The sequence below is a fragment of the Grammomys surdaster genome, unplaced genomic scaffold, assembly GCF_004785775.1.
Source record: "Grammomys surdaster isolate TR1022 unplaced genomic scaffold, NIH_TR_1.0 203, whole genome shotgun sequence".
NCBI lineage: Eukaryota > Metazoa > Chordata > Mammalia > Rodentia > Muridae > Grammomys > Grammomys surdaster.
In genome coordinates, this window is record NW_021604648.1 from 8710097 (window position 1) to 8726908 (window position 16812).

Genomic DNA, 16812 nt, shown 5'->3' on the forward strand with positions numbered 1-16812 from the left:
TGCAGGTGGTTGGTACAACAAGTCCCATCTGTCTTGACCAGTGTAAGACACCCTTCCCTTTGGAGAGTGTGTCTGGTTATATTAAGAAGGCAGGCATTTCACTTGACAGGTCTTCCCTGGTTTTGGGCCCTGTTAGGTCTGTATATCTGATAGCACACAGGTTTGACTCTTAGCTGAGCCTGTTTAGGTTCAGAGACGTGCAATTCACTTCTCGTTTTTGAGACTTCTGGCGAGATCATGATGTGAAAATGAAATAGGACACAAAAATCAGGGTCACCTCCTCCAGCTGTTTTCTTCTGAATTGGCACTTATCATTGAAATTAATCTTGTGTTTATGAAGAATAACATTAAGAGTACAGCAGACAAGGCTACATGAATATTAACAGTAATAGAATTCCTGCAATCAGAGTCTGTACTGTGATGGTCTTACAGCCTCAATGTGTTAAAGGGAGAGGCTCTATTTACCCTTGTACTGCGTCCCTCATTGTTTTTTTGTTGGCTCTCAGTGATGGCCAGGATGGGATGATCAGCTGAGCAGGATTCTGGAATTGGTGTTCCAGTTTGTGATAAGGTATTACATGTCATACTTGAGAGTGATTGCCTTGATGAAAACATTTTCACCCTTTTCATGGGAGGAATTTGTTTTGGAGCTTAAGCTTTCATACCTGTGTTACCTAATGCCAAGATGACAGTATGTTTAAACCAAACAATTTAGGACTGGCAGATATAGATTCCTTCACATTTCATTTTTGATGTGCACAGATTTTTGGTGCTGGTATATTTTGTGGCCAAAGGGTGTATAAAGACATTATGTCTCCAAATTAGGCCTTTCTTTGTGCCTTAAGTATGAGTGAGATAAAAAAAACGTATTCTAAGCATTTTCTGATATTGGGATTTTTTTTCTTCATATAGAGGCATGTCTTAGAAAGCCTAACCTTTAATATATTTTAATACATTATTTATTCCTGAAAAAATTCTGATTAAAATCAGGCAAGATGATAATCAAATATTTTAAAATATGCAAATGCAGCACTGCCAGTTCCTCTCAGCAGTGCCAATATTTTTCAGTGCAAACACTCTGATTTCATTTTTGCTTTGAGATCAGATATAATGGATAAAAATAGAAATGAGTGATTCTCTTATGAAATAACACAATTATGCTTTGGGAGAATATAATTTTGCTACAAAGTAGAAAATGTTTTAATATTTATATAAGAAAATCACGGCATGTTCATAAACACTCTATCAAGCATTTTTACAATGGGGCCTCCACCGACATCTGAAAATTCAATAAATATTCACGGACACACGGAGTATGAAATATACATCTTGATTTTTATAATCGTGTGTGCTTTATTTTTTACACAAATGGAATGGAAGTGTTGAATATTTACACTTAACAGGAGTGTAAGCTGTGCGTCTCTGTAAACTCCAGCCAGGCAAGGAGTAATTCCCCTCCCTCCCTCCCCTCCCATCCTGCATTTTACAGCTTGACGGAGAAACATCCTGTCAGAGAGAAGCACAGAATTGTCATAGTAAAAGGATCTAATGGGTACAACCTGGTGCACTCAGAAGTTAAGATACACTTAGGAAACACAAGTTTGAAAAGAAGAAAAGTTTGCCATCCCACTGGGAGTCAACCTCGCCACTTAGCTGTCTGTCCTTGTGAGCTGCAAGGGAGAAACTGTACTCTGTCAGCTGATCTTAAGTCTAAATACGCTGCGGGCCTTAGCGTGTCTTCAGCTGCTACAAGAAACTGCGCAGCTGTACAAGAAATGATTTCTGAAGCACAGGTTTCAGCGAGGAAGAATATTTACAGACTGAAGTGTGTATGTGTTTCCAACCACATTGACTCTTACCTCAGGTAATGTGTATACATGGTATGCACACCATATATACCCATGCCCTTAAATGATTAATGCAGATCCACAGAATTCTCTATGGAGCTTCCTGGAAAATCAGTTAGTTGTCACAGGAGGTTCTCCACATGCTTTAAGGGAACTGATGTCTCCCCAGGAGTGACTCATTATTATAATCAATTTAGCCTTAGTCCTTGACTTAAACGCTTTTGTGTAGGAATTTTAGGCAGGACCAAGACAGGAAAAATAAAGATGTCATTTCACTAGCAAGTCCATTCAGTCTCACCAGAGCAATCACCAGCTGAAAAGCAGAGGGGCTTCACATGGAAACGGGAAAAAGAATATAGAGGGGAAAATCTCTCTCCAAACCAGGGCGGTGTCATGGCTTCAGTGAGGTTCATTAGAATAGTTATTGGGGCCAGAGTTTGCCTCTGTTGAAAGGAAGCATCCTCAGCCTGGGCGGTGCTGGGAGTGAGTTCCTGGAGACAGTCCAGGCGGAGGCTTCCAGGTGCCAGGGGGCCCACAGCTCTTGCATCAGCACTGCCTGGGCAGTGGTGCAGGCTGGCTCCAGGTCAGGGCCTTACACTCAGCTTTGCTTTCTGGGCTGAGTAAGTAAAATGGTGACCCCAAGTATTTGTGTCATTAGTCCACCATGTGGACTTGCTGTCTGAATTAGCCGTGAGCCCTTTATAGGACAGAAAAACTTAGGAGCAGGATGTACTGATGATCAGAACTATATGAGGAGAGAAGAGGGTGGGCAGGTCTGGGAGGAAGGAGTAATAAAGGGGACAGGAGATGGATAAAGGAGAGATGGACAGAGAAAGGCAGACAGAGGAGAGAGGAGGGGCAGGTTAAACAACCCAGGAAGGATAAAAAGAGGGGGTCAAAATGACAGGTGATGAGAGGAGATGAGTAGGAAAAACGAGAAGAAATAGGTGAGAGCCAGAGGTGAACAGAGCATCCGCTGACTCCGTCCTGAAGGGCTGGCAGTAGGGTCTAAGACAGCTCACAGAGGCACCTGAGTGCAGCTTCATCTAGATGGGCTTGCAAAATGGATAGAGCCAACTCCTGAATTTGGGTCTGGGAGAAAGGGCCTTCAAAGAGTAGGCCATCATATCTCATGGAAAAGAGCAATAAGCAAATGCCTCAGCAAGAATTGGCTGACAGGTGGGATTTGGGTTTTGGTAAAGCTGAGACCCCCATGGTGCTACACATTGTACCAGAGCATGAAAAATAGCACCAGTGACACGATCTGGCACTTTTCCGAAAGGGCCCAGCATGTGAAGGTGACACTGTGCCCCCAGCAAGCCTTCAGATTGGAGAGAGCTCCGGACAAAGTTTGCAGTGTTAGCACCAGTCTGGCCCAAGGCTCCAGGTGCATTTGCACCAGATGTGATCTGGGTGACTCTCATGCCATTTCCATATATGTCATTGGATTTACTGCAAAATACACCAGTTCTTTGGAGCCATAGAGACCTCAACATTGGGAAGTGCAGGACAATACAACAAAACAGATGAGTGAATTCTATAGGAAAAGACCCTCTCACCAATGTGCTTGGTGATTTGTCAAGCAAATATATATGTATTTATATTTATATAAATCTACATAAAAAATCAGTGCTAATGCTAATCCAGAAGCATCTATACTGGGAAAATAAATAATTATATGACTACAAAACCAATGGTTTGTGGTTCAATTTGATTGTACTCAGCCACAGCAATACTATCAAATGGAAAGCACATCACACAACTAGAGAAAACATCTACTCATTAATGACAGTCCTATAAGGTAAATGGTTGCATGCTCAGTGGAGAAACCAAAGAAGTTATCACGGTGGCCTATAAAGAGAGCTGGGATCAGGAATGGCATTCTAGTGTCAGAAAACTTCTGAGAGCTATATTGATGGAAGTTGGCCGTGACCTGAAACTGGTGAGTTGCAGACATGGATACATCTTTTAGCATTTTGAGCCCTCTAAGGCTATCTCTAGAAAATCGAGGGGAAAAAATACACATGGCTGCTTGGTACCCCTTCATTTGGCAAAGGCAGCCTCAAGACTATAGGTAGATGCTTACTTTTGCAATTTAATGTTTGTTTTGGTGACTGCAGCTGGGCAGACAATGGTATTTAGTAAAAGATGAATGACCCTTGATTTTGGAAAGAGACTCTCAGTTTTAAGCTCTGATGTTCTAACTTAGAAGAAGCCCCATCACTCTGATGGCTCTATCTTTTGTTCTTGTACTCCAGCCTATGTGCTGGTTGGCTGCACAGTGTGGCAGAATCCCTGCCAGGTCTTGATGTACCCCAGAAATAAGGCGATGGGGCTTAATCCGGGCATGCATAGAACCCAGACATGAGTGGTTATTAATAACACTAAAAAGTCTCTCTCTAAATACCTTGGGCAGAACCAGGCTGACGACACCATCAGCGCTAAAGTGGAAAGCTAACTCTGTGTTTCAGCTTATAGGCTTTGGGAGGTTTCTCTTTTAAAATCATTATTAGTATAATTGTTAGAAAAATAAACTTGGTCCAGGTGCAGCCCTAAGGAAGGCAATTCAATTGGTTGAGCTCAAAGTCATAAATCGTCCTTTTCTTGTGGTTCTCTTTGCCATAATTACTGAAACAAAGTGCATCCCTCACCACTCCCAACTAGATAACTTCTCTTTTTTCTCTTCCTCAGAGAAATAGTGCATCTTAGGACAGATATCCCCCTGTAATGCCAACTAGGGCTGTTACAAAACACTTCAGTTGCTCTGTGAAACAAAGAAAAGATAATTCTAATGACTTATGGTTTGCCAGAATACTGAATAGTTCTTGAACTGTATGCAAGTAACTAGGAACAAAGTTATTTGACTATCTGCATGGTTGGCTCAGGCTACTTAACTAGAGGAAAACAATCTTTCCCTTTTGATTATTTGCATGAGTTTGTCTCTGAAAAGCCATGGGCTTAAAGAATTGTAACAAAAATCTCTTCCAAAACTACCTATGAGGGCAACTTATTAAGGAATGTGTTTCGTAAGTGTGTATCGCTAGTGTGCTAGTGTGCATGGGCAGTGGGGAGGGGAGTGAGGGGGAGTCTTTGTCAGACCTGGAGGGAACTCGGATGCTCTGAATGGATCATTGGCAACAAGAGGGAGAGTGCAGCCTCGAATCCTTGAATTTGATCATCTGCTGAGAGTGCGTACATTTAGTCTTTCAATGTTTTTTAGTGTTTACAAAATATTTCACAAAACTTTTTAACCTATAGAAATTCATTTCTATACATTTAATATATTTATTGTATAAATTATTCTCATCTTTAGTGCCTTCTTTCAGCTTATAAATGGCAAAATAGACAATTGACAGTCATAAAGCTAAGCCAGGTGGAATCCCCTCCTCAGTAAGGTTAGTCTTCCACACACGACACACTTGTCTTTGCACATGCCAGCCAAGGAAACGAAGCAACCATCCTCCCCTGATAGTAGGTCGCCTTCAAAGGGACTCCTTTCTGGTTTCCCTATTTCCTTTGCTTGTTAGGAAATCAAAGGATGTGCATAGTTATAAAATTCAAAGTGTACCAATTACAGAGGTGGGTAAGGGGGGGTAGGTTGGTGAGGTTCAAGTGCTGGCAACTTTCTTAAAGCAAACACAGAGAGCTCAGCAGCTAAAACAGCTCTGGACATCTGCTGGGGTGAGAAGGCTGCCCATCTCTAGGGCAGAGAGCCCATCAGAGATTCATCCCTACACCTGGTACTTTGAGCAAACCCAAGCCTTCCTGCATACTGTGATGTCTTTTCCGTCCCACCCTTCGGCCCCTCTGTTTCCTTCATGGCTTCACACAGTTTGTGTTGTACATTCATAAGGATTCACATTGACTGCAAAAACATAAATGCAACAAAAACATAAAAGCCTCCAAGTGTTATATTATATATATTTTGTTCTTCTAAATGCTCTTCTGTCATTGTCAGAGCTGCAGTAGCTAATTTATAACTTCTCCTTTGAGGGAATCCAGATGAAAGGTCCAGACTGCTCTTCAATAACAAGCTTGCATTGGTTGTAAATATCTTCTAAGGTATCTCCTTGTACAATAGCTGTTACAAAGATGAAAATAGTAAAAGTTAGGAGGCATTGCCTTGGGGTTGAGGACAGCTCGAATCAGTGACAGACTCATCAGGAAGCTTAATGTCCCCTTTAAGTGAGGGAAAAAATGTAGGATGCTTACACAAGTATGGCCACCTCAAGGGTGCTTAAAAGGGGCATTCTTTCCATGACCTAGGTCATTAATAAATGTGTTCCAATCTTAGCACTTTTTGTGTTTGTTCATAATTCCAGCAACACACTGTTTCCTGGATGGCTGCTCTGAGCCAGTCGCTGGAGCAGAACACACAGCAGTTCAGACCAAGGCTCCCTGTTTGACTGTAGAGTTTCTATACTTTAATTAAGGCAGAAATTCAGGTCTTGTAGACATAGAAATAGTAAGAGCTTTGAAGGTCAAGCTTAGTTAAGCTTTTCAGTTCCAAAAACCTTTACCAAGAAACACCATTTATTCTCCAAGCTATTTGATAAATTAAGATTTTTGTCTCACATTACAATTTATACTGTGAATACCTGGTAAGGAACATAAGTAAGAGGAAATATAAGTTACTAAGCTGTAAATTACTAAGATACTTGACTCTCAGTGGAGAGATTTGAGTACATTTTGTTGTTTCCTTCAATAAATACTCTTGTGGAGTTGGGTTTCCCAAATACATCAGCATTCTCTGTATGCCACCAAGGCTTCAAGAAAATTATTATAGAAGTAGAGTTGCCATTATTATGTTTCAAAAACAATCTTCAGATCACACTATGGTAATCTATCCAAGAGTGCAAACTATGAGTCAAATAGTCATTATTTTGACTTAATTTTCCCACCTGGGAACTGAACTTGGGTCCTCTAGAGTAGCAAGTGTTCTTAACTGCTGAGCTAGCTCTCCAGCCCTTAGACTTTTCCCACCTGAATGCTCTTTTAAAATCACTCACATTACTAGGAGAAACCTTAATATTAACTTTAGTAAAAATAATTACACAGTGCCCCTCATGGTGCCTTTGGTATTCAAAGCAACTGCAACAATCTCCATCTCATTTCATGCCAGTAATTCATGAGGGAAGTTGTATTGAATGTTATTTTGGAGGAAGTTGGGATCAAACTCTGAGACTTATGAAAGCCAGGTAAACACTCCACTACTGTGCTACATCTCAGATTCAGTATCTTGTCATCAATCATTGAGAATCCACTGTGAGATAAATTCCCTCAAGGCTGGTTTCTCTCTGGATTTAACCAGTGTTTCGTCAGAGCAAGGAAGAAGAGGGAACTCAGGACATCCACAAGAAATTCATATTCTATCCCCCAAATTTCTTGTTGCCACAGATATTGTTAAAAAAAAATCAAAGTTATTATTAGTCTTGAAACAGTGTTAACTGAAGCATCTCCAAGCGGGTTTGTCTCATGTTGATGATTGAGGAGAAGTCTGGAGGTCGTCAAGGCAGAGACAGCAGGATAGTAACTGTTGTAGATACTGCCCATTTTGAGTCTTAAAACATTCATTTTCAAGTTTTCTGAAAATATCAGGGAGATAGTTTAATGACGTAGCATGCCTAAAATCTCCTTAATAGCAGGAGATAGCTCAGGGCATTTGCCACTCATGGTTTAGGGCCAGTGGAGAACTGGAAATGAGCTAACTCAGAGAGGAGAGAATCCAGAGCTCTAAACCAATTGGGTAAGGCAGATAAGGGTACAGGCCTCCTCACCTGGAAGGCTTTGGGCTCTAGGTTTACCAGGCATGGAGCCTATTCTAAGTACAGCATCAGGCAATTTATCTTCTTTTCTTGTTGTACTAGGGTGCCAAGGAAACTTACCTGTAAAATATTCTCCAAATTCTTGTTCTAGCTTAATTGCCCTGTCATAGGTTTTCTTGGCTTGTTCCTCTGTCAGACGCTTATTCATCTCCCTGAGAAAATGAGGGTTTGATATTAGGACACAAAGAGAGTATACACATCTCCAAAATTTTAAAATGAACCCTGTAGGAGGCATAGTTTAATCCTAGTAGCTGTTAAGGCTTCATTTTGGGCTTGTTGGTGGAGCCATTTCAGTTATTGAGGGTTAGGTGCTAGGGTGCTCACTCTCCTGGAGGCCAGGCTTCATGTGCAGCACAGGGTTGAAGCAGAACCTGTCTCCTTGCCATCTGTGGCCTCTGTTTGCTTCCCTGCAGTCCCTAGAACAGGACTATAAACTTCCTCTCCAGCAGGCCCTAGAGTATTTAAATGGAGTGCTTATGTGTCCCTTGAGGTTCCCCCTCATCAGAACAGACTGTCCTTCAACTACTTCTTTGTTGTATTTCTAAACCCAGACTTCCTTTGCTTGACTTTCTGTAGGTTTCTACATCTCTAAAATACACATAGGTGATGAATTGAAGACAGTCTTCCAGAAGTGGTCAGAGGGAGGAAACATGAGAGTATATCTGGGTTCCTTAGGCAGCACTATACCCAAGAAAACTAGTCTTGTTTGTTCTCGGGTCCTAGCTTTACAGGATTAATTTCTTGCCTTCTTCCCTCTTCAGGTTTACTGCTCACCCTCCATCCAAGTCTGGTAAGCAGAAACCCACAACTACACTCTACTATGTCATATTATACCAAAGCTTGGTATCTTTTGAAACATGGTTATGTGAAGAAAGAAGTTGAACATGGGTTTGGATATTACTGAGAACTGAAATATAAAGTAAGTATTTCCATATTTCCTGAACCTTTGTTGCAATAATCTCACTGTATTTCTCAGGTTCTTTGAGGGAGAAGCTTATGGCTTGTGCATTAGCTTATGTCGTGAGCTTGATTCAATAACTGTCCAATGAGTGAGTGGATGACTAAATGGTAGATGAGGCAAATAAATATGCTTATGGCATAGAGACACGTAGATGTACACGCAATGCATCATGGGCACAAAGCCATAAAAGACCATTGGTGGGGATAGGGTACATGGACACAGGAAAGCTTCTTATTGCTATGGGGTAGGTACAGAAGTCAGGAGGCAGTATATTATGAAAATATCTCTTTCATATACGCCCTTGAATTTATGTTCCTCCTAAGAGGCAGCTGTGTGCTTGCTAATCAGCTCTGTGGATGATGCACAGGAGAGGTAATGTGTGTGATGGTGTGTCACTGTCTCATTGTGACAGCTGCTATGCTTTTGTTCCAGCTGACCGAGCTTTACTCCTTCCTGGGGAATGGGCAATTCAAGACAGCACTGCTCCTGAAGTAAAAGCCCCAGGAAAGAGTGAGGCACAACCAGCAGCCTTTAGTAATGAGATTGTACAAGGCTGTGTCATCACCACTGCAGTGGAGATCCATCGATATGGCTGCAGCAAATTACGCCACAGACACTGTCCTCATTGTGGCATCTGGCCTTTGGCATGTTTAGTTTTCCTTGGTGATAAGTGCCTGTGACAGGGCCCTAAGGCAGAACTACACGAATCATCTGGTAGTTATGGAAAGAAGTAGATCTTCCATTGAGCACCAGATGGGCTGTCTCCCAGGGTTACACTGGACTAAATGTGCCACTGCTCTTTGTCCCTCAGGCTTTCCTTCCCTAGGAAGTCATCCATCTCTTGTGTGTTTATGATGTGGACTAATTTCTATTTCTGGAATGAGCTTTTATGATGCTGTTCCCAAGAGGCGAGCACCACTTTTTTCCTCTTAAGGTTAATATTGCGTAGCTTTGTGTGGCCATCTACAGCTTATAAATCACTTTTACACAATGACATTGTGATCACTTAACTAACTTTATGAAATACCCCCCACAGAAGAAGTTTGACCCGTGCCATTGGAGTAACGACAAGAACACTATTTTATCATCAGTACACATTTTCTATGCGGTAATTGGGGTTAATATTCTTCATGTATGCTTCCTAGTTTTATTTTTTTTTCTTGACAAAATCCTCTGTCTACCTTTACTTCTGTGGATGTACTCTGCTTTTAGGTTATACTCTGGTGATTTCCCCAGAGATCAACTATGTGTTTGAAGTTTATCCTCCCAGCTGCCATTCCAACTACTGTGGTCCAATTTGCAGCTTCATCCTCAGAGGAGACCAAACAGGTAGCTGATACCCTCAGAAAACAATGGCTTTCATCTCTGGGAATAAGTACCTTCTATTTTTACCATCTTTCCATAAGCATTGTTTTCCAGTGTGCTGTGTATGGTTCAGCCCAACAACATTCTCCCAAGGCCTGTCTTTGCCTCTCCTGGAGGCAGTGCTGAAGCCAGGCTCTTGTAACTAAGGTACTGACCACAGCTCTGGCTTTCTCCAGGAAGCTGCTTATGTGTTTTATGAAGATAAGATTGAATTAGTGATTCATAAAAAGTAACCCTGTATATTTTGCAATAATAATATTATTTCCTGAGCACTTACTACATAATAAGGACCAAATGAGCCTCTGTGACATTGTTCAACCTTGGGGAACTCAAGCAACTTGTGCTAAGGTTATATGAAGGATCACTGGTTAAAAAAATCTGGCCTTACTGTCCACTTTCCACGTCTCTGCTTGTAGCCTCTTTGCTCTGCTACTGTTACCTACAGTAGTCTCTCCGCTCTATGGGAACTGTCTAGACGGGCATTCAGGCAGATCATGGATATCTGCCTAATTTGCTTACTGATTTTGAAGAGAAGTATTTTACTAGACCTTTGGAAATGCTTTGGAACAGCATCAGAACCATGCATTTCCCATACTCGTGTATTTGCACAGATGTGGAGGTGATGAATTAAGGATATAGTCATGTCACTAGAGAAGGCTCTGTGAAGAACCAGCATCTGCGTATCTTAATGTAGCCTCAGAATTCTATTAAAGGCGATGTAGAATGTCAATGGGAAATTCTGAAATATTCTTTGTACCCTTTATAAAAACAAAACATAACACATTTAAAGATTTACCTGTGAAACTTTTCTCAAAGTTAAAAAACAATACAAAGATGATAGTCTTCTGTGATTGGTAAAAACTAAAACAAAAGCTAAAATAACTGCCCAATCCCTCTATAAACCTCTTAGACCAAAGGAAGCTGCCAATAAATAGAAAATGTAAAGGTGAAAACAATTTGTATAGTAGCAAAGGGTTATTGACTCAAAATATTTAATATATATTGAATTAAATATATAATATTTGATAATATAAAATGTATAAATAATATTAATAAATAATATGTATAACATATTTATAACAATATTATATAATAAATATATTTAACAATATAAAGTAATATAATATAAAATAATATTTTATAAACACTTAATGATCGACACTGGCATTCCTATCTGGAAGCCTTTATGACAAATTGCTGTTGCTTGCTGGGTACTCAGATGAGGATTTATCCTCTACTTACATTAGAGGTTCCAGAGACTTGGGCTTTATGAAGATGGCAATAGGATAGAGCTGGGCGACTTGTAACCGCTTAATAGCATTTCCTGATACATCAAGTATACAGTGTTTGCCCTGATATAAAGATAAGAAAAAATACCAGGTTAAAAATATCAAGAAAAATGGCCAGTGTCCAATGAAATAAAATAAAGCATGTTTTAGAGACAGGTATGAAATACTAGGTTCCTGAAGACTGGAAAAAATTCCCACTTGAAAAAATAATTTGAAGTGTGAGGTAGGTATTACTGACTGTATTTTACAGGTGAGAATGCTAAGCCTTAACGGTATTGACTAACAATTGATCCTAAATTCACTAGTAGGAAGACTAAAGCCCAGCTTTTGAGCATGGGCAGAACTTGTTCTTAGAGTAGACATTTCGTCATTTTGACTACTGTTAAACCTGGAGAAATGGTGATCACAGGGGCCTTGAGTAATTCTATATACTTGCTCAGTGCTTATGTGCACTCTGTCTTGATACATACATGGTCGAAGGCAGACACAAAAGCATTACCTTTAGTTTTATATGGTTTAATGCTGACTCTTTCAGTGAGTATGTGCAGTTGTTTGTTAACAGATAAAAAGCCTACTCCTTTATAACACACCTCATTTAACTCAGCTTCCAAAGCAGTGGATGCTCAGTGCCGGGAGCTACTTCATAAAATATTTCTGGGAAAGTACAATGATTTGCCACATCTCATTCTACCTCCTGGGGGAGAAATAGCCTTATTATTTTGAGGCTAAGAGAACTTTGCACAAGATAAAAGGCATGTTCATGTAGATAGGTCTAATCCTAAGTCAGTAATACATGGAAAGTGCATGTCATCTTTATAAGATGAAGAGTGCAGCAAATGCTCCAGTGCTTATGAGAAACACACCAGGATGTTCCATGTCTTATCGCTTAAGGAATACATCCTAAGGTTGCTAGCTCTGAAGCACGTTGGTTACATGAAAGGTGTAATGGTGTTGTTTTATTATATACTAGCCAGTATAATTTTTAGTCAACACAGGCCATGTTTATGTGTTCAAAGAGAAAAACAGATATAGCCATCTAGGTTACTTACTAGCAACAGTCCATACAACTTGATAGTCTACCTGCTGGGAAGAAGAAACTAGAAGTATTCTAGTATATTCTCGGACACTAAACTTCCTAATGTTATGCTTGTGAAGATATCAATTCTATCAATTAACAGGTCTCAACATTATATTTCCGTATGTGTTTACTGTGTGCACTGATCAAGTCAAGTATATGCTTTCTAGCCTCTCCCAATCAAACAAGTTTCTTGGTTCTTGATAATTACTATTCTTTAAGGTCAATACTGTTTAACATATGAGAATGAATATGTAGAATTTGTCTTAGTATGAATAGTTTATGTAATCTATGTAACATCCCCTTGTTTCATTCATTTTACTGAAGATGATAGGTTATCTATCTATTTATCCATCTATCCATCTATCTATCTATCTATCTATCTATCATCTTAGATTTTCTTTATTCATTTGCTTCATACACCTAGGTTGATTCTATGTCCTAGGTATTAATATCATTGCCACAAGTACCATAGAACTGGAAAAATTCCTTTGATATGCTGATTTTATATTTTGAATATGTAGCTAGCAGTAGGACAGATAGATCAGGTAGATCTAGTTTTAGTTTTCAAGATTTATTGTTTTTGAGTTAAGTGTATTCATGTGTATTTGTGCAGGGCTATGTGCACATCTTTAGGTGATGGCAGAGGTCAGAGACATTGAATCCCGAGGAGCTAGAGTTACAGGTGCCTGACAGTTACAGGTGCTAGGAATCAACCTCTGGTCTCATCCAACAGCTGGAAGAACTCCTAACTGCCAACTTGCCAGACCCTGGCTTGAAGTTTTGTTCTCATGATGGCTATGCTAGTTTTCATTTTCCCTACAAAATAACAGCATTTCTTTGCCTTTTTATCCTTCCAGCACTTCCTTTGCTGTGCACAAACCTTTTAGGTTGATGTAACCTCATCTATCCATTTAAAAAAATGTTTTCTGGGCTGTTAAGACCTGATCCAATGTCTTGAAGTCCTTTTTTCCCCTAGCAGTTTAGGAATTTCTGGTCTCCTATTTAGCTCCACAGTCCACTCTGACAGGATTTCTGTACAGGATGAAATGAGGTCAAGTTTCAGAATTCTGCACAAAGGTATCCAGTTTAAAGAGTATCCTGTATTGAATAAGCTATCTTTTTTCAATATTTTGGGTACTTTTATTGAGAACAGCTGGCTGTATATGTGTTGGTTTATTTCAGCAAACCTATAGCCTGTTCCATTGGTCTGTGTGTCTGATATCCAGTCTAAAGCAAAATCATTGTTGCTTTAATTAATCTGGCTGTATGCTATGTCTTGAATTTGGGATTTGGAATCTTTGTTCTTTTTTGCTTTGGCTGTTTTTCCTTTTCTTATGCTTGTGCTTCCATATAAATTTTAGGTTTAAATTACTTCAAGCTTTGTGAAGAATCATTCATATTTTAATGGGGATTGTACTGTATCTGTATTGTGACTTTGGGTTGTATATTATTTACTTTTCTTGTTGCTCCAATAAAATTGCTGGCAGAAGCAAATTAAGGGAGGAAGGGTACAATCCATCATGGGGGAGGAGCCATGGTGGCTGGAGCAGGAAGCAGATGGCCATAGATAGGAAACAGAGAGAGGTAAATGCTAGAATTCAGCCTTTTATCCTTTTATTCAGTCTGGGACACCAGGGAATGATGCTGCCCACACTCAGGGTTGTTCTTTCATATTAGTTAACCTGGTCTGAATAATCTCTTGCATACATACCAGGAGATTTGTTACCATGATGATTTTAAATTCCATCAAATTATCTTTCAAGATTATTGAGGATGAGTAGTGTGGACACTGTAGCAATATTAATTCTCTAGTCTATGAGCATAAGAAGTCTTACCATTTTTTAAAATGACTTTTCAATGTCTTTTATCAGTGTCTTGTGGAAAACTTTTACTTTCTTGGTTAAATATATTTGTAGGCATCTTACTATTTTATAGCAATTATGAATTGGGTAGTTGTCATAATTTCCTAGGAAATTCATAAATACAGAAAACCTACTACTATTTATATGTTATTTTTATATTTTGCTATTTACTGAATTAGTTTATCAGTTATATTTTTTACTTGCATTGCTTTTATTTTAGCCCTACCTAGGATGAAGTCAACTTGACTGTGGTGAATGAACTTCATGTTCTTGATTCTCTTCTGCCCTTTCCATTCTATACTATCCTGAGATAGGATCTTGAAACATTACTTAGATTGTTCACAAACATGCAATTATTAGGCACTTCTCAGATGGTTTGGACCTTATCGGTAAATCTATGGTTTAACTTAATAATATTTTAATGATTAATTTTTATATTTATGTGCTTCAGGAATACTTGTCTATGAATTTCTTTTCCCATTATTGTTGTATTATTATATTCTTGTGTAGTTTTGGAAATAGGATAATGCTGGCTTTAAAATAAAATTAGAAGGTCCTATTCTTTCAAACACATGAATTAGTTAGGAGAGAGTTGTCATCTCTCTCTGTCCTCTCTGTCTTTCTGTCTATATCTCACTGAAGTTTTGAGTTTGGGTCCTGTGCAGCCCATGCTGATGTAGTTGAAGCTGGCCTTGAACACTGGTTTATATTTTAGAGGAGTCCAAATTCATACAGAAACTTTTCTCCCTAGGTGGCTCTGGGTCTGGCATGTTGAATGTCTTCTGGGGAAAGATAGGAAATCCTTTTCCAAAACAAGGCTACTGTATAGATCTCAGGTTGTTTATCTAAAGGGAATTTTCCAGTAGTCAGAATTGCCAGCATCTATATTGCAGGGTTTGCTGAGTAGCTCTTTTCATCTCTTACTCCTGCCAGGAGGACAACTCCTCCCTGCGCACCCTGGCTTTGGAGATGCTCTTGGTAAGATGTCTTGTTTTCTTTCATTCTGTCGTCCCAGGTCAATGAATTTTTCATGGGTCTCTTCTTTCTTTCTAATTTCCAGTTTTCTCTTACTCCACTCACCTTAAAACCAGAACTATATACCTATTATGTTGGGTCTCTGTGGAGGAAGTGAGTTGTTTAATTCATAAGTATATCAAAAGGAAGAAAACATCAAAAGGAGGGGTCACACTGAGTTAAACAGACAGACAATTTTTTCTTCCTATGGATTATTCATATGTTGTTATAGGAGATAGGCTCTATGTATGGGCAGATCTTAAAGGCACAGAAAAGTGGTTTCCTCTCCAAGATTCCATTCAATATTCTCCTCTTTTCCATGCTTCTGATATTGTTAAGAGGAAGGAAACTGCAGTATCAATGCCCCTTCAAAGTCAAAATTTCTGGCAACAAGACTAGACCGCTCTCTCATGAATCTCCCTTCCACCATGACAATGCTAAGTTTTCTGAGGAAAAACAAACTCAGGGTATCCAGGAAAATAAGAGTAGCAAAGCTCTCTTAATAAATAAATTCAGGCTTATTAATCTGGGTCAGATAGTGAGCCAAGAACAAACCAATTCCCCATAATCCACAGCTGTTAACTGTCTTTGGGTTAATGGGTATCCTCTGTTTTCTTCATCTGCAAATCAGCCAGGATATTCTATTTAAATTAAAAATTAATGACACCGCTTTAAGGTAATTTTCTGCATGGACATTAATTTGCAATGAAGAAGGAGCAATGACCAAAGCAGTTTGCTCCCAGAAACCTTCTTTAGGGGAGTTGTGAGAGGATTGGCAAACATACCCTTTCTGCTACAAATCTCACAGACTGCACACTGGTTCCATATAAATTGTCATTGTACTGGCCAGCTTCTATAAATTTGTGCTCTTGGATATCTTTCTCCATTTGTTCTCTAGAAATGACAAAGTGATAGTCTCTGCCGTCGACTTCGTAGTCACGCTTTGGCCTCGTAGTATCTTTAAAAAGAAGAAACGATGAAAGTGAGACATTTAAATTACAAACATTTTTCCAGATGATATTTTCTCCATTCATTCTTCATCACAGATACATGGATATATGTCATATGTAATACCATGGGCCATAGCAATGAGTCATAGCCTTACCATCCCAAAGAAGCAATGATATTACAGGACAAAATACAAGAGTTAACTTGTTTCAGGTGTCAGACACAGCTGTAATTATAAGGGGTGAGGACTGTGTGAGGGCAAATCTCTATTTATCCTTCCTCTTTGCCTCAATGCTGTGTCTAAGTGGACAGTCCAGAGGCCTCTCAGTGTTAGAAGATACTGCAGTTCATATAAAATTGGGCATTTGGAGTAGCAGAAAGAGCCACATATCAGAAGGATTGAGGCCCATCTTCACAGCTCTAAATGCAACTTGCAAGTACAAGATGATCTGTCAGTACATTATTGCTTTCTAAAACAAAAATACTCTATAAAGGAAGATAACACAGTCCAGACTCTCCGCAAGACGGCACCACACCTGAGGGTGAGCCTATACACATGTAATTCTGTCACTCAGGATTCAGAAGCAAGAAGGTTATGAGTTCCAGACTAGTAAAGACCACAC

The 16812-nt window shown here is 39.5% G+C and overlaps 1 protein-coding gene across 5 annotated transcripts in view; it reads right to left on the reverse strand.

Annotated features, from left to right (window-relative positions):
- Positions 1-1329: 1329 nt before the first annotated feature.
- The window catches only part of Dlg2 (discs large MAGUK scaffold protein 2), a 1293772-nt gene continuing 1278289 nt past the window's right edge, over positions 1330-16812 (reverse strand). For 3 of the 5 annotated variants that reach the window (XM_028770580.1, XM_028770579.1, XM_028770582.1), the window contains 4 exons: positions 16027-16199; positions 11241-11350; positions 7733-7824; positions 5753-5928 (listed from right to left, as the gene is read on the reverse strand). In XM_028770580.1, the coding sequence (XP_028626413.1) occupies positions 5822-5928; positions 7733-7824; positions 11241-11350; positions 16027-16199 (482 nt within the window). In that variant the 3' untranslated portion in view covers positions 5753-5821. Of the gene's footprint in view, positions 5929-7732; positions 7825-11240; positions 11351-16026; positions 16200-16812 lie in introns of all 5 variants that reach the window. The other 2 variants (XM_028770581.1, XM_028770583.1) reach the window with 1 other exon arrangement.